The sequence below is a fragment of the Dunckerocampus dactyliophorus genome, chromosome 16, assembly GCF_027744805.1.
Source record: "Dunckerocampus dactyliophorus isolate RoL2022-P2 chromosome 16, RoL_Ddac_1.1, whole genome shotgun sequence".
Lineage (NCBI taxonomy): Eukaryota > Metazoa > Chordata > Actinopteri > Syngnathiformes > Syngnathidae > Dunckerocampus > Dunckerocampus dactyliophorus.
The window spans coordinates 13,022,790-13,041,384 of NC_072834.1; the positions used below are offsets into that span (position 1 = coordinate 13,022,790).

Genomic DNA, 18,595 nt, shown 5'->3' on the forward strand with positions numbered 1-18,595 from the left:
TAGGATTCCTTCTGTTTTTGACTAGTAAGCTATCCCATTCTGTGCAGGTTTTTCATCACTATTCACCAAGCAATAACACTGTCTGGTTGTCATGCTGCCAGATATGTCTTCTTCCACTGGGAACTGTGTTGCGTTATGTACTTGTTGCTGTACTTGTTATGTACCCTCATCTCTAAACCATCTCACAGAGGCCTTCACACAGGCTTTCTCCTAGATCGATTAATACAATAATATTTGTATCTCGGGTTTCATGATGTTTAATGTTAGGCAAGGTAAGTGTATTTACAGAGCCCAATTCGTACAAAAAGTAATTCAAAGCGCTTTACAGAAAACAGTAACATCACTTCATAAAATCATTCCATAAAACATAAAATCACTAAAATCACCACATATAATTCCATAAATTCCATAAAACAAAAAAAGTACAAATTAAAATTGGAGAGTGCAGATAAAATACTTTTGTCATATGCAGAGTTGAATAGAAGTGTGGATTTGAACATTGCCAAAGTTGAGGATTGTTGCATATCTGTTCCAGAAAGCATAAAACTGAAATGCAGCCTCATCGTGATTATTCCTGGCTCTGGGCACCTGCAGTAGACCACTCCCTGAGCTTCTCAGAGCCCGAGATGGTTCATGTGGCTCTAACATGTCAGAGATGTACTTTGGCACAAGACCATGAACTGACTTGTACACAAGCAGAGCTGTTTTGGAGTCGATTCTCTCATCGACAGGAAGCCAGTGCAGAGACCTGAGTACTGGACTAATATGGCAATATTTTCCTGTTCTAGTCAGTACCCGGACAGCAGCATTCTGGATGTACTGCAGTTGTTTTACAGCTCGTTTAGAGAGCCCGGTGAGAAGGCTGTTACAGTAGTCTAGCCTGCTGGAGACAAAGGCATAGATTAGTCTCTCTAAATCTGGTTTAGACACTATTCCCTTAACTTTGGCAATGTTTTTTTAGGTGGTAAAAAGCTGCTGATGATTGATTTAATGTGGCTGAGTCCATTATTACTAGATTTCTAACCTGATGATTAGGTTTTAGAGAAAGAGTCTCGAGGTGGCTAACACTTTCTCTTTGTTTCTGTGGGCCACAAACAATGATTTCAGTTTTGTCAGAGCTTAGCTGGAGAAAGTTTTTCTGCATCCACACACTGATCTGTTTGATGCAGTGACAATGTAAATCTGCAAGACCATGTTCACCTACAGTGATAACGTACGTAGATCTGAGTGTCGTCTGCATAGTTGTGGTAGGACACATTGCAGCTGCGTATTAACTTGCCTAACGGAACGATGTACAGATTGATTAGGGGGCCCCCGGATTGACCCCTGGGGAACCCCACAGGTCATAGCCATTTGGTCTGAGACACAGCTACCAATTCCAACAACGTACTTCCTGTCCTCCAGACAAGACTTGAACCAGTTTAGAGCAGTACCAGAGAGTCCCACCCAGTTTTCTGACCTCTGTCATAAGATCACATGGTCAACTGTGTCAAAGGCAGCGCTCAGGTCCAGCAGAACTAAAACTGAGACTTTGCCTGTATCCGTGTTCAGACTGATATCATTTGTGTGATATTTGATGTGATATGGGACGATAGTATTGTGGCATCAAGACTGTTCTTCTCCAGAAGAGTCGTAATGACAGCGTTTTTTAGGGCCTTTGGAAATGTTCCAGTCTGAAGTGAGATGTTAAGTGGATGAGTGTGTTATGGTAGCAAACTGCTCAGCACAGACTTTAGAAATCTAGTGGGTTAGCTTCCATCTCATCACAACAGGCGTTCAAGAAGGTTCCTTCTTTAGGACATCTTAGCCAACCAGTAGTCCTTCAATGCCATTTTTTCCGTATAATGTCTTATTTGTTGTTCATGATCTGGCTGCAGTCTTCTCACCAACTCTAAAACAGTTCCGGCTAGTTGCTGGGGTCTCCTAAGCATTTTGCTTTTCAACACAATATGTGTTCAAAAGAGCACCACAAAACCGTTGCCCACTAAAGAGTCAGACCTCTCAATCGCTCTGTGCTATTTTCTCTCCGTTCGTATCACTGTGCGCTGTGCTTGTCCATTGTTGTGAATGTGTTCCACAGTGTGCGAATAAAAACTGCTGCGATGCGAACACTCTCGCAGCGTAGTGGTCTTCATCCATGCATGTAAACACTGGAACACACACAACAATGGACAAGCGGCAGCTAACATTGCAAGTTTGTTTTTTGCAGAATCGTGCAGCCCCATGTTGCTTTTAAATTGCAAAGTGTAATGTTCACACTGTAGCTAATATAGCTATAGTAACATCGGTCCCCTCCGGTCCCGCTCCTTAACATTACCTTGCTGTATGTGACATACATGAAACATCAAACTTAACATTTATAAAACTGAAGACAGACGTACCTTCGCCCACAGTGGTTCTATCAGAACAGCTCGTTTTCCATCAAAAGCAGCTTCTCTGCAAGAGCAAACCACCGTGCATGAGTAAAACTTGCCATTAAGTAGTACAACCACACTTTTTTTCCCAGGGCACATGTGTAATGATGTATAGATTATATGTACTTACAGGTATTTCTTACAGCGGATGTAACAAAGCGCCCGATTGGCAAAGACAACGTAGTTTTCAGGGCTTTAAGAGAACAAAATGAATGAATTTTGCCCTGTAAATAAAATATTCATAGACATGCCCACTACTTACCAACATCTGATGGCTTTGGAATAAATGTCCACAGCTTCTTCATACTTCTGCTTCTGAAACAGATCATTCCCTTGCTTCTTGAGGTCATCACTTGCCTGTATGAGGAAGGCAGCACATAACAATAGATATCAGTAAATGGAAGCACAGTGGTCAGATGTGGTTCACTTCAAAGTAGATGCAAATTGGATATTGGCACTATTAGGAAATCAATTAAGATTTGCTTTGTAAAACCATGCGTACATTAGGCAGGCAAGATGTCCTCCAGAGTTCATGTGAACTTACCGCAAGGAGGGACTCGGGAGGCTTGGTTCGCAGCTCCGCCATAGTCCGCTCCAGGTTTTTTGCCATTCGGAAGATGAAATGTGCATCTGAAAAAAGTTAAGAGGTTTTTAGTGACTCACATCAAGCAGCCCAGAACGCTCTGCTGACACAGAGGCTCCCTTGTACTGTAAGGGCAGGGCGATATGGACCAACAAATTCAGAGCAAAATATGCATGTAAAGTTGTTTTATTTTCAAATTTTAAAGCTTCATGCAAGATGCACATAAAAGACATCGTATCTAAAAATAACCGCTAAAATAAAGTAGGCCTTTCTCAAATATATTTTTTTTTATATAACAAACCTTTAGCTATGATCAAATCCTCAGCTAACAACAAAAGAACAAAATGTGAGTGCCTGGTTTAAGAGGAAATTTTAAAATGTCAGCAACTCAAACATACTTTAAATTGAATTTAAAATTTAAATTTAAATTAACAGCTATTTTGGTACTTGATTAAACGTTTTCTAATTTAAAAATGTAAACGCCCTGATTTCAGCTGCTCAAATGTGATTTTTGAAAAAATGTATTTCCTTAGTCACCCATGAAAGCAGACCTATTATCTTTATTCAAACTTTTCTGATATTTCTCGGACCAAACCACTAACGCCATTTTTTTCATATTGATTTGGTCCGTCTAGGATTACTTGATTAACTGAAACAACCTTCAGATTAATCGACTAATAAAATTATCGGTAGTGGCAGCCCTAGTATCATGTAAATAAACTAAGGAATTAATCATTTTTCAATATTCTGAATATGAATACCATTATGTCACCATAATTTCCAGCCCAAACGGTTGGAGCAGGATAAGAGCAGAGGGCATCAACTTAGAAGCACCTTAAAAAAACAAACTGATACTTTTTTTTTCTTTTTCTTTTTAAGTTATTCATAATTTTATCTTTTAGAAAAACAACAGTAGTAACAGTCTTGGAAAATGTCCATACATTCCATACTTTGGCATACTTGTGTAAGAACCCTGTTCTTTGCTTTTTGTACACTACAACATCTTGGTGACACAGCGTGCCGCCAGCAACAGCATCTTAGCGATCATATCCCGGCGTGCGTCTTACACTCTTTGAAAATGAAGAGCAAGGCTGTGTAGCACATGTGGACGTGACCCAGATGCAGGACACGAGCCCGGATGTCAGGCTCTTCCGTCGATGCTAACCATTCCAGAGCTTCCTCGAAAGCACCTGGGCATTGCTGAGAGCACAAACAAATATACAAACTGTTAGAGACCACTTACTACAACAAAAGGACCCTTGGAAATCTAACAGCGAGCAAACATCTTGGAATTTTACCTAAGATTTTAATGTTTACAATAAATAAGTTGTCTGTAGCTCTTGCATGACAATTATAAATATACATTTTGTTTTGCATGTGCCACAGTTTTCACTACTTCCACTTGCCAACACGGTTTAGCTTTGATTATATGACTAGCACGCGCAGCAAATAGTCTTATGGCGTATGAAGGGAGTTCATGTTTCAGCACAGGAGCTTTTCATTTCAGCCTGTCTTTCGTTACTTCATTTGTATTTGTACAATTATTCAATATGTACAGCACCAGTCGCCAGAATGAGGAGTCTCCAAACCTTTGACCAGTACTGTAGACCCGTATTCATACTTGTTTTAATTTCCAGTTAGTTAAACAATGTTTCTGCACACAAAAATTATATACATATATTTGAATTACATTAAGTAAGTACAACATAAGTACAACTTCTGTTAATTTGTATTTGTACACTTATTCCAGATGTACAGTACCAGTCAAAAGTTTGAAAACACCTCTTTGTTGTATTGAATGAGAACTTGTCCCCAAACTTTTGACCGGTATTGTATATGTTTAATTTTATTTTTAATTTTAAATACAGTGCCTATCATAAGTATTCACCCCCTTTGATGGTTTTATTGCTTTCATAAATCAATCATGGTCAATAAATTTGAGCTTTTTTAAAAACATATTGGGGAAAAAAAAACTTCTTTAATGTCAAAGAAAACAGATTTCTATAAAGTAATGTTAATGAAAGAAAATTATATAAATGAAAATAATTGTTTGCATAATTATTCACCCCCTTCAAGTTAGTATTTAGTACATGCACCTTTGGCTGCAATCACAGCAGTGAGTCTTGTGTGGATAGGTCTCAATCAGTCTTGCACATCTGCCCACTGCAATTTTGCTCCATTCTTTGCAAAACTGCTCAAGCTGTGTCAGGTTGCGTAGGTATCGGGCATGAACAGCCCTTTTCAAATCCAGCCACAAATTCTCAATGGGATTGAGGTCTGGGCTTTGACTCGGCCACTCCAGAACATTTACCTGGTTCTTTTGTAACCATTCCTGTGTAGCTTTTGCAGTATGTTTTGGATCATTGTCTTGCTGGAAAATAAATCTTCTTCCAAGACGTAGTTCTCTTGCAGACTGAAAAAAAATTGTCCCCCAGGATTTCAGTGTATTTTGCAGCATTCATTCTCCCCTCTATCTTTACAAGCCTTCCAGGTCCAGTTGCTGAGAAACATCCCCACAGCATGATGCTGCCACCACCAATGCTTCACAGTGGGGATGGTGTGTTTTTTGTGATGTGCAGTTTCTCCCATCTCAGCAGCTGAAGCTTGCAACTCCTTCAGAGTAGTTGTAGGGGTCTTGGTGGCTTCTCTCACTAGTCTCCTACTTGCACGGTCACTCAGTTTACGAGAGCGGCCTGATCTAGGCAGATTCACACAAATGCCATATTCCTTCCATTTCTTGACAATTGATTTCACTGAACTCCGAGGGATGTTCAGTGCCTTGGAAATTTTTTTGTAACTATCCCTTTGAATTGTACTTCTCAATAACCCTTTCCCTGAGTTGCTTAGAGCGTTCTTCTGTCTTCATGGTGTAATGGTAGCCAGGAATACTGATCAACCACTCTCTGGACCCTTCAGACACAGGTGTTTTACAACTCAATCACTTGAAACACAACCACACCACTCAGGTGATCTTCATTTCACTAATTGTGAGACTATTGGCAACAATTTGATGGACCTCTATTGAATTAGACCATTCAATTAAAAAGGGGGTGAATAATTATGCAAACAATTATTTTAATTTATATAATTGTCTTTCATTAACATTACTTTATAGAAATCTGTTGACATTAATGAGTTTTTTTTCCAATATTTTTTTGTTAAAAAAGCTACATTTTATTGACCATGATTGTTTTATGAAAGCAACAAAAGGGTAAACCATCAAAGGGGGTGAATACTTATGATAGGCACTGTATGTCCGGTACTCCTGACTGTCACAAGATGAAGCCCGTGCACTACCAGTGGTACTGTAACCACAGTTTGACAATCAATGCTGTACAGGGGTACGCAGATTGCCGAGGGGCCTAGGTTCCCAAAGTGGGGTACGCATACCCCCAGGGATATGCCAATTGTGAAGGGGTTTGTGAATAAAAATGAAAAACAATTTGCACTTAACACAATTACGAGTGTGCCTCACAGTGCATGAAGTTGTTCATTGCTCTGTGTGACAGAGCAATGAACAAGTTTGATGATTATTTTGTGCATTAAGAGTGTTTCATCTTGGGAGATGATTTATATTGGTGTTCCAATCCCCACACGGCGCAGCCATGAAAACCTGTCACTGCGAGTGTGGATTCCCCCGAAAATGGGGCTTCAATATTTTTGTACTTCTGATCATGCTTTAACGTGACTTTCCCCTTCAATTTGGTATTAATATGCAGACTTAAATAACAGCCATCCGGAGTGGACAAAAAAGTGAAGCTGAAATTCAACCCATTCAAATGGAAGGATGCCAACATCAGACTGGAATAAAAGACATGTAGGATGATTACTGTACTTATTTATCAGTGCCGTAGGGGGTACGTGAACGGCTTGACTACATTAGCGCTGAACACTAAGGTTTACGTAATGGGCTCGAATGCCTCATGTGAACAGCCACATAGTACAGTGCAGAATAAAGGTGAAAGCATGAAGTTGTTCATTGTGTGTGCGTTAGATGAACAAAGACGTATGTTTACTTACTTCACTAAACCTGGTACTTATCAAGATTAGATCTCTTGTGAAGTCCTTTTTAAACTGAAAAAAAAAGTATTATACTTGTTGATTAAAAACAGACAGAGAGCAGATTAAAACATTTAAATACAGCTTAGAAACACATGAGAGCACAGATCATTTATAGAGGAGACAACCTTGACAGTTATCTAGACACTGGGAGCACAAATCACTCAGTGCACAGGAATGTCAAGTACCACTTGGGCACAACATGAACATACAGTAACTTCAATGGGTCGAGCATTGTACCAATGTAATTTGTGTCACCTTAGTAAGGGGCCATTATCCCTCTATTTTTCTCAGTGCCTAAGCGCTTGCTTGTGTGGGTTTTTTTTGGTTTGTTTTAAAACTATGCCTTGAGATAACTTTTGCTGTGAACTGGAGCTATACACAACAACAGCAATGCTATGAGTCAGTCAAAAAAAGGCGGGGGAAGAGAGGAAACATGGTGTATTATAACAACAAAAAGCTTAAATGTTGATGTGAATTCAATAATTTAAAATTACATGACCTAAAACTAGTTTGCTTTGTCACCTGTAACACTGAAACTAAGCCTGTCATGATAATAAATCAATTAACCGCACAATAAATAAAAACTAATTTGATCATTTCGCCGGCCTTGATATATTGATATGTGCATGCATGTTAGATTTCCTCCTCTCTCTACCAAACAGGCTGGATGACAGAGTTCACTCTGTTCACTGTCTCAACAACTGGGCACGTTGGTTCTATAGCGGAATGAACGGAGAGAGTTAACCCTCCTGTCAGTCATTCAGTCGCTTTGTCCTAATGAGGAGAGGCGTGCACTGCTTGCTAGCTGTGTGGGTCGTGTATTACAAATAGGTACTTTCTTTGTGCCTGTTGTGCATAACACACCATCTGATGTCAATTTCAGCCCGTTTGCAAATCGTCATGTGACATGAAAATGTTTGTGACAAAGTATAACACCTCATTTTGCACCAAACACATTTTTTTGTACTTCGACCAAACTCCAACAAAGCGTTACACCTCATTAAACGTAAACAGCGTATTCCACACAGTGTTGCTAAAAGTGAATCAAGGAAGCGTATATGCAAATGAGCTGACGTCGGCATTGACACACAATGTAAACTTCAGATATTTCTCCATTTTTTGTCAAGATTCAGACAATGACAAGAGTGACACCGATTCAAAATGGGAAATATGGCGTAGTGTCCATGAGACACGTTACGTTTGGTTTCTGCTGATGTATTTTTTATAATCATTACACTCTGGGGAACTATTTTTTTGTTTGTTTTTATGTTTCCTCGGAAGCTCAAGAGTTTTCAACTACATTTAAGTGCAATTTTGTTTACAGAGACTTGACACTCCATTTTATTTGTTATTGTTGTGGGTGGTTTTTATTGAAGTGTCTTTTTTCTAAACAGAAACAGGGTCTATTTGTTTTTGCTTTTGGTTATGATTGTAATTTTTATTTAAGTGCAATTTTTGCTAAAAGAGACTCCATTTAATTTAATTGTTTATTAAGTTTAATTTATTTAAAAGCTCTTGAAATTCCAAGTACAATGTTAAAAACTCTTCAGAAATTAAAATGTATTGCTTATGATACGATGCACTTGCATTATTATGCCATGTACTATCATTATATTAATGAAAAAAAATCATGTTAACAATATAAATTATCTGCAATAATTTGTAGGACAATTGTTGTCCAGCAAAACTTCACGTGACAGGCCCAGCTAAAACAGTCGTGTCTTTACATAAACCATACAGTATTTAACCTTTTTAAAATATATACTTTTCATGAAAATAAAATCAAAATGGCCGCAGCATCCTTCATCACTAATATGTCCATAATCTGTATATTATATCATTCATATATACATCTCTGTCCTGCACATCTTGACTCGATGCCCGAGCCACCTCATCTGGCTCCTCTCAATGTAGTGGAGCAATGGTACTACTCAGAGCTTCTCACCTGATCTCGAAGGGAGAGCTCAGCCACCCTACAGAGAGAACTCATTTGGGCTGCTTGTACCCACAATCTTGTCCTGTGAATTTCCCTTGGGAGATAAAGTATGCTTGGAGATAAAGTATCTTTCAGTAACTACCCAAAGCTCATGACCTTAGTGAGGGCAGGAATGTAGACGACCGGTAAATTGAGAACTTTGCCATTCGCCTTAACTCCCTCTTCACCACAAAGGACCGATGCAGAGACCGCATCTCTGCAGACTGCGAACGAATCCACCTGTTTTTTTCCAAGCGAGTACCATGGACTCGGAGGTGGTGATTCTCATCAACAACTGACCCAGTGAAAGTTGAAGATCACAGCCCGATGACGATAGCAAGACCACATCATCTGCAAAAAGCAGAGACCCAATCCTGCAGCCACCAAAACGGATTCCCTCAAAGCCCTGGCGGCGCCAGGAAATTCTGTCCATAAAAGTAATGAACAGAATCAGCGAAAGGGCAGCCCTGACAGAGTCCACCCCTCACTGGGAACGACTTATTTCCGGCAATGCGGACCAAGTTCCAACAATGGTCATACAGTGAGCAAACCGCCTGAATGAGGTGGTCCGGTAGCCCATATTCCCAGAGTACTTCCCACATGGGATTAATAAAGTACAATACAATACAATACAAGATTCCCCTATATGTACATTCATTCACAGTTATTATTGTACATATTGTAATTTTGCATTTGCCCTTTATTTCACTTCTAGCTAGATGCCAAGCTAGATTTTGTTACCCTTCAGATGTGCATGTATAATGACAAATGTGAATATAATCTTGGAATTTTCAATATAAGCCACACTACCCCTTCATGATACAAATACAAATCAGTAGATATGATTAAATTCAATAAGGCTTCACATTTATAAATCTTTTGAGTTGTAAAATATGCAGAAAAAAATCATAGTATGCTCTCATAGCATGCCTAATCTTTGGCCCCTCGGTGTACAAATAAATTTGACTTGAAGGCCAAGAAAATAAAGCCCCCCCCCCCCCCCAAAAAAAAAGGCAGCAGGTACAATCAAAAATGGTCAACTCACAGTTCCTATCTCCATAGCTCGGAAGATCGCTTCCAGGGATTCGATCTTGAGTAGGTTCCTCAGGCTCAAATGGGTCGGGTCCCTTTACAGGACACAGGACATTAAATTGTCAACAAAAAAAATCTTGAGCATGAAATAACATCACACACAAGAACATATCCTCTGCTTACAATGGATTGATGAACCCTAAGCCTTTAGCCCAGGTGACCACATTGTGGGGGCTGTCGCTCCGCAGCAGAATGTGCACCCAGAAATTGTGGAGCCTCATCAGATGTGCTGCCTCCTTCCTGATATCGACGGGGATGCAGTCCCATTGTGCAAAAACAATAACTAAAAATACACAAAAATACATGCAAGGTACAGTGTAGTTTCCAGAATTTAGTATATACATTTCACTCACTTAAAAGTAGTCATAGATTATGAAATCAAAAGGTTTAAATCTATATTTATCGGCGTAATAGTTGTATTTTACCTGCAGGGTAGGCTGTGGTGGTTGCAGGATCATTTCCCATCCCCTTTGTTGTCTGAATGGAGATAATAAAACACACACACACTGTATATGTAAAAGAAAAAAATGGCTATAGATGTACAGTATATCACAAAAGTTACTACAGCCTTCACATTTTATTACATCCTCTCAAGGAACGATACTATGGAAAGTAAAATTGGATGTACTTTAGTCAGTACACTTTATACAGCTGTGCTATCAACACATATCCTTTAGTCTAAATAGCTGGCAGTACAAGTCAGTGCACCTGCGAACTGCAGCTCCCCAAGTGCCAGCAGCATTCACACAACCCCAGACCATGATGCTACCAAAGACACGATGTTACAGCAAGACACATTACAGACACCATCCTCCTTTTTTGTCAGTTATTTCTTGTATTCAATAGTTTCTCATCTTTACCAAAACACTGGCACTTGCAACTTTTTGTAGCTCCATGTTGCGTTACAGTATTTATGTGAGAAACACTTGATTTCGCAAAATAACTCGTGACAAACCAGGAAGGGGGTGGCGGCTGACTTTGCTGCCACATTACATCTTTAGAGACAGTCACATTAAGGAATCACGTCTTCAATTAAAAGTAACCATAAATGTTCATTTATGCCTCTCTTTCATAATTTCTATGTATTTACATGAATTTGGGATTGTTTACTACATGTCAAACGATAATTGTAACACTATACAAATGTGTTTTAACATTTTTGGCACAGATTAGCTGGATTTACAGTACAGGCCAAAAGTTTGGCCACACACACAAAAAGTGATGGTCCCAACCTCATTAATAAGGCAAAAACTTCCACTAGGTAACATTGACAAGGCACATCTGTGAAGTGAAATCGATTTCGGGTGACTACATCATGAAGCTCACAGAGAACACCAAAGTGCTACCAAAAAAAAAAAAATCCAAGACATAAAATATATGCCTAAAATATGACAGTTATTTCACACTTTTTTAAGTACATAATTATATACGCATGTTTTCATTCATAGTTTTGAGAAACTACAATGTAAATAGTCATGAAAAAAAAGAAAACGCATTGAATGAGAAGGCGTGTCCAACTTTTGGCCTGTACTGTACATTATTTCTTATGGGAAAAATTGATTTGGTTGACATCCGGTTCGGTTAGAGCTGGACCTTCTTGAATGAATTAATGATGCCAACCAAGGTTCCAATGTACCCACTTTTGGGAGACAGTGTACATACTGTATGTTGACATAATGCTTGATGACAATTTACAATCTCAATCTCTGTGATGGAGTCATCGTCACAGTCTGTGTATTCAGAATCTGAGTCGGTCATTTTCTCCAAATCTGCAAGAAAAAGAAAACACTTACAGCCATGTCACTTATGCAAAATGGGAATCTAACTCACACTGAAAGTGTTTTCGATTGGTGCACAGCGGAAGCATATGCAGCTTTATTGTCGAAAAGACCTTGTTCTGATGCAACAATGACCGTCTGGTTTTCAATACAAAAATATGAACCCATCTGACAGACAAGCGGGGCAAGGCTACATCTATCCACATATCTAAAATGCAACACATTTAATTGCAACAGTTTACCTGGAATTAGCTGTCTTAATTTAGCGTTAAGTGTCATATAGTCTGCTTGGGTGTCCTTTTTCAGTAGTACTTTAAACATCTGGCAGTTGCATGTTCAATTTGGGCATAATGGTGATCCATTCAAAAAAAAACAACTTAATTTTAAAGGTTTGTACTGAATAAGACACCTAGTATGTAAATGAATAAAGGATTTGGGATTTACAATATGAAACACTTAACATCAAGAGTATGTGCAAGTCTTGTTTACTTCCTCGACCTCAAGCAAAAACACAGCTAAACTGAGACACGACAAATCTCTAAGAGGGTAAAAATAATCTGATATTAGCACTTTTTTGCTTAACTTAGTCGCAGAATCTGCATCTTTGTCCTCTATACAGCTTTTGCTTAAAAAAACAGTGCTTTGTATCAAAGTCTCCTCTTGCTAGAGCTGCTGTGATTTAGTCCCTATGATTACCGGAAAGACCCCCATATAATTGTAATGTGTAGTCTGTATCTTGACAAAACACTGGAATTAATGTGATAGTTTTTAGACTCAAGGTAATTAAAAAAAACAGTGTAAACCATATCTCCAGCTTCCATGTTACTGGTTTTAAAAAACTAAATTGGAAACGTTACGCGGGCTGGATTAAAAAGCTCAACAGACAGTATATGGCCCATGGGCAATAGTTTTTCTGATTTGTCTTAAACGAGTAATTAACGTAAAAGAAGCACACAAACAACAGGGAGCGGCTAATAACTGGCTCTTGCTTCCGCAGCATCCTTAAAGATGTGATTTTGGGTGAAACGAATCTGATACGAAAGAGAATCGTTAAGATAGCAAAAAAACACAAACAGATGGGTTCCGGATTTAACCCAAAAAAGCGACGTCTTCCACTGCGAGCAAAACAACAATATTGTTTCATTATAGACGAAAAGTCGCTTCAGCTAGTTTTGGCTAGCTTCAGGTGCTAGCAATTATAACACAAGCTAAGCTAACGTCAAGCATCTTACAAATGCCGTATCCACCTCACTTTAAACGTTGAGACACACATACTAAAGTATATACTATAATACTAAAGTGACTGATTTTTGTTGTTTTTATAAGCTTTCATAGTATAATTACCAAAGGAAGATAACTGACACTTCGACACCCTCTTACCGCTGTGCTCGTCGATTGAGAGCCCCGGCCGTGTGGCCAAGAAACAACAGGGACCACTACGATTACCGCTTAAGAATCTTTAAATAAAATGGTTTAAAATTTTGGAAAACGCTTTTCTAAGCGCACTGAATGTGTAAAATTGAGTCTCTGTGGAAAACAAACAGCTAAGCCAACATGCCGTGTTTTAAACTGACGTTGACGTAGCTTCAATTTTTTTTTTTAAATGGGAGGGGCTTTAACAGCACGTCTTATTCAACTGTGACTTGTGTGACATTTTACATATATTTGATGTTTTAAAATAACTGGTAGACTTGGGATCAATTTACCATGAATCATGTAATACTTATATTATTACAAAAAAACTTTCGTTTTTCTTCTTCTGCTTCCGATCTTTAAAGGAGTACCGCCACCTACAGGCCATCTTTGAAAACCGTAGTTAGCCATTCCCGCCCATCTGTTCTGTTTGAATTTCTGTATCACAATATTATGACAAACGACCGCGATTAGCGAACTCGTGCCAATGCACGTCAAACCCTTTTGGACCGTCTATTAGAGCAATTAATGGCTGAGCAGTGTGCCGAGGACATGTTTACAATGCAATGCTTCTGGATTCTGCTCACCATCATGGCGGCCAAAACCCGGCACGGCAGACTACGGAAGTGAATACTGAGTTAACATTTCAGTGGTTAACACTAGTTGTCCTTTTTTTCCAATCAACTTTATTAATGCCTTACAAATTACATTAACAGTGCATCAAACCATGAGCATTAAAAAATAACAGTTGGATAGCAAAAACACACAAAATAAATCAAACAGAAATCGAGATTAAAGAAATAAAAACGTAACAGAAAAGTGACAAATAAATACATAAATAAATAAATAAAGATAATAATAATAATAATAATAATAATAATAATAATAATAATAATAATTAAAGTAATATACACCAGGGGACATGAGCAATGAAAGTTAAATTGAATTAAGGATATTGAAGTGGAAGCACAGATTTATAGTCTTGATAGCTTTCTTGTTATTAGCAGAGGATATTGATTTGAAGTACAGCTTCAGTTCTTTCATGAAAACATAAAAAAGGGGTTTCACTTTGGCAAATTTACATTTGTGGATGTAGAATTTTGCAAGAATTAAAATTTGATTAATTAAAAATATTCTTTGTCAGCTGGAGCATCATTCTTTACAAAGCCAAAAAGGACATTTTGCAGGAGGAGCTCAAAATCACAGCAGATATGATCTAAAATAAATCTACAAACATCTTGCCACAGTTTACGGGTATATTCACATTTCCAAAACAGATGAACTAACACTAGTGTCCTTGGCAGCTGCTAAGCACGGACCAAACCACTTCATGTAGCTGTGGGGGGTGGTCAGTCAATATGGAAGTTTACTTTTGGTCAATGTGGATATTTAACTGTTACTACCAAATAAAATAGATTGTTTTAATCATGTATTTGGAATTGTACTAATTGTAAATTGTAACAGTGGAACCTTGGTTAGCATAATTAATTAACCCAAATCAATTTTTCCCATAAGAAATAATGTAAATCCATTTAATTCCCTCTTTCTAAATTGTGCACGTGATGGCTTTGAGTTAGTCTTTTCCATGTTTTTCAACACAAATTAAAGGCACCCTTATCATCAACAAGCCAACTAGCAGTCAAGGCTAAACCAACTCATATCAACTCACAATTCCCTCCTTTTTATTTCACATTTTTGTCGTGAAATAACATGTTTGAGACTCTTGGTCTGCGATATGATTCATATAATACAAAATTAACAATTAAATGTTTCATTTTTGAGCAATTACTGTTGTAATTCACATTTTTTACCTTGTAATTAACCTGAGGCTAAGGCCCAGCGGCACCTGTCCCCTCCATACTCCTTGGTTTCATCCACATCACCTGGTGGACGTTTGATCATGTTTGGTGGCGCGAGTATCACGCCAGAGGGCGCCCATCTGCCACACATATGCGCAGACCACTGATCTGTATAATACAATGTACAGTATATCTGGATAGCTCATTGGCGATGACTTGTGAAGGCAAACGGCCGCCATATTGCTACTCGCAAGAAACACTTTTGCTTTTGCATTCGTGGTGAACTTCTTTTATTAATTCGGATTGGACACAAATTTCGATTTAAAATGCCTGCATGTGCAGCTATTAACTGCACAAATCGCCATTTCAAAGGCTGTGGACGAACATTTTACCTGAAAGTATGATTGAATTGTAGATGTATGATTGATAATTTCAGGGTTTTGCACTGTCGATCTCTAAGATATTTTCGATCGTGTAAAATTCCTCTGATTAAATGTATGTCCAGAATTGATACGTTTATATAGCACCTATAATAGCTAAGAGGAAATTTCCGTTTTTGTTATATCATGATATATGTATTTTTTAAGGGACGAAGGTTGCGTTACTTGAAGGAATGGGAGAATCTCAGTGTTTCCATGATGCTTACCAGGCATTGTATACAGTGCAGTTAGCAAGCCAGTTTGCATACAATTGACCCGGCATGACCCTTCATTTGGATAAACAACATTTTTTTTTTTTTGCTGCTGAATGACTGACGTAAAAGGATTCATTCAGATATGTTCTGGAAAATAATATTACTGAACATGCATACCGGTATGTTTGAGATTGCAAACGACGTATTGTCATACCCAAAGCATATGGTTTTGTTTCAGTGTTGTAGTTTTTTTCTGTGTGTGTGTGTGTGTGTGGGTGTATGTTTTTATGGTTATTATACATTATGGTTATCACATATTATTCCTGTGTTTTTTGTTATAATATATTTCTATATCAGAAAAGAGGTTATTTGTATTTCATAACACAAAAATCATAACATAACAAAAATAATCAGAAAAAAATCTGCAAAATGTTAAATGATTTTAAAACTTGTCCAAAGTCACTCTCTTTTATGATTCAGATTTTGTACTGACGAGAGCATAGTGAATTGTATGAAAGTAAGAAAAAAAAAGTAAAGGATCATGACCATGGATTTTAGTGGAAAAAGGGATGGGATATGCAGTTAAAATTAAAATCTCTTTCTAGAGGAGTAAAACTATGCATTGCTATAGGGGAGTGCTGAGCCAGGGTGCAGAGTAGAATTTTGTCCCAAAGGCAATGAGAATTGGAAGGGGAAAAAGTACATTTAATATAGCCAAAAGATAGAGAATAACGTATCAAATCGTTTTTAAGGGACGAAGGTTGCGTTACTTGAAGGAATGGGAGAATCTCCCCGCTTTTTAATTTAAAATATAGATGTTCTGCGAGCCTCTTCATCTGCTTTGTACACTATGTACGCTGTGCGAATGTAGTCGCGAAGTGAGTAGTAAGATGGCGTCTCTTTGGTTTGGTTTGGTTTAGTTTATTTGAACATGAAGGTTACAATGGAATACATCTCATGAATCATTTTTTCACAGTTCCACATGTCCATAAGGAGTTGGAAGAAGCAAAGCTTATTTAATCCTACCCCCCATCCATTCTACATCTAGTACAGTACATGTTGTTCACTTCCTGCATTCCAAGTCATGTTTTCTGTGATAGTCAGAATAATACATAATAGATAACGGTAAGACCCCCCCCCCCCCCCCCCCCCCCCACACACACACACAAAAAAGAAATAAATAAATACATAAATACATATTTAAAATAAATATGAATAAAGAACAAAACTTTTTTTTAACAAAACAAAAAAATAACAAACCTGACAGAACATCATTGTGATGATCAAGACTCTTCTGCCTTGTATTTAGCAAACATCAACTGCTTGTATTGTTTTTTTAATTTGCTCATCTCTGTACATTGTTTGAGTTCCTTACTCAATCCGTTCCATAATTTAATTCCACACACGGAAATGCTGTGGGTTTTCAGCGTAGTTCTCGCATATAAATGTTTTAAGTTTAATTTTCCTAAGATCATATTTCTCCTCTCTGATTGAGAAATACTGTATGAGGTTTTTGGGTAACGAGTTGTTATTAACTTTATACATTATTCTAGCGGTTTGAAAGTGTACTAAATCTGCAAATTTTAATATCTGCGATTTTAAAAATAAAGGGTTTGTGTGTTCTCTATACTTGGCATTATGAATGATCCTCACCCATCTTTTTTGCAGTACAGTGAGTGAGTGAAGATTGCTTTTGTAATTATTTCCCCATATCTCCACACAATACATCCATCCATCCATCCATTTTCTATACCGCTTCATCCTCATTAGGGTCGCGAGGGCATGCTGGAGCCTATCCCAGCTGACTTCTGGCGACAGGCGGGGTACACCCTGGACTGGTCGCCAGCCAATCGCAGGGCACATATAGACAAACAACCATTCACACTCACATTCATACCTATGGACAATTTAGAGTCACCAATTAACCTCACCTGCATGTTTTTGGAATGTGGGAGGAAGCCGGAGTACCCAGAGAAAACCCACGCGCACACGGGGAGAACATGCAAACTCCACAATACATTAAATATGGTAATACTAAGGAACAGTACAGTGTGTGGAGTGATTTTTGGCTTCAGCGGCTTGCACTCCGGCGTGCGATGTATGAGCTATCCAGACTTATTAGTACAGATCAGTATATGGATATGACGAGCGCTTAGCATTAGTACGGTAAATAGGATTTTTTTTCTTTCCACCCGCGGCGCCCCCTGGAGAATGCCGCCCTGGGCAATTGCCCTTTTGGCCCATAGCTAGAACCACCACTGCCCCTCAAGAGATCAGTTTTGGCGCCTGTTCTTTCCTCCTCATACATGTTTCCCTTGGGCTATGTTTTTAAAAAGCACAGTGTTTCTTTTCACTGCTTTGCAGCTGTACCTGCAAGTGATAGCCAGGCTAGCATGCAACTCTACAGAACTGTCTGCATGATGCGCAGTCAAGGATGGAAGCTAATTTTTCAAGGAACCTTAGGGTCATTTGCAACTGCATGTTTAAGTTTGACAAACAAATCAGCTCTCGTCATTAAATAAAGCTTCTTTCAGCTGAGGCTTCTGGTCGAAATAAAAGAGTATCTTCCTCAAGCAGACTTTGAAAGAGCAATACATGCATTTGAGATCACGCTTGGTTTACTGTAATTCATTGTACGTAAGGGTGGGACAGGGTTCTCTGAACTATCTATAACTTTTTTTTCCATTTATGTAATTATTGTTTTAGTATTTCTATTTATTAGTGTAATTATTTTTTTGCGTTATTTAATTGTATTTTTTATCATTTAAATTTTTTACACACAATCTATCAATTGTGACATAATTCTATAACTTTCTGAGCATGTTTGGCACAAATACACCAAACG

The 18,595-nt window shown here is 38.3% G+C and overlaps 1 protein-coding gene across 5 annotated transcripts in view; it reads right to left on the minus strand.

Annotated features, from left to right (window-relative positions):
• Positions 1 to 13,483, minus strand: part of ttc3 (tetratricopeptide repeat domain 3) — a 29,051-nt gene extending 15,568 nt beyond the window's left edge. For 3 of the 5 annotated variants that reach the window (XR_008566386.1, XM_054755301.1, XM_054755300.1), the window contains exons 1-11: positions 13,285 to 13,483; positions 11,789 to 11,895; positions 10,552 to 10,603; positions 10,250 to 10,409; positions 10,080 to 10,161; positions 7,018 to 7,071; positions 4,065 to 4,197; positions 2,959 to 3,044; positions 2,677 to 2,771; positions 2,545 to 2,607; positions 2,382 to 2,436 (exon numbers count right to left, since the gene is read on the minus strand). Coding sequence is in view for 4 of the 5 variants with exons in the window: in XM_054755301.1 (XP_054611276.1) it covers positions 2,382 to 2,436; positions 2,545 to 2,607; positions 2,677 to 2,771; positions 2,959 to 3,044; positions 4,065 to 4,197; positions 7,018 to 7,071; positions 10,080 to 10,161; positions 10,250 to 10,409; positions 10,552 to 10,603; positions 11,789 to 11,884 (876 nt within the window). In the remaining variant the exon portion in view is untranslated. Of the gene's footprint in view, positions 1 to 2,381; positions 2,437 to 2,544; positions 2,608 to 2,676; positions 2,772 to 2,958; positions 3,045 to 4,064; positions 4,198 to 7,017; positions 7,072 to 10,079; positions 10,162 to 10,249; positions 10,410 to 10,551; positions 10,604 to 11,788; positions 11,896 to 13,248 lie in introns of all 5 variants that reach the window. The other 2 variants (XM_054755302.1, XM_054755303.1) reach the window with 2 other exon arrangements.
• Positions 13,484 to 18,595: the final 5,112 nt, after the last annotated feature.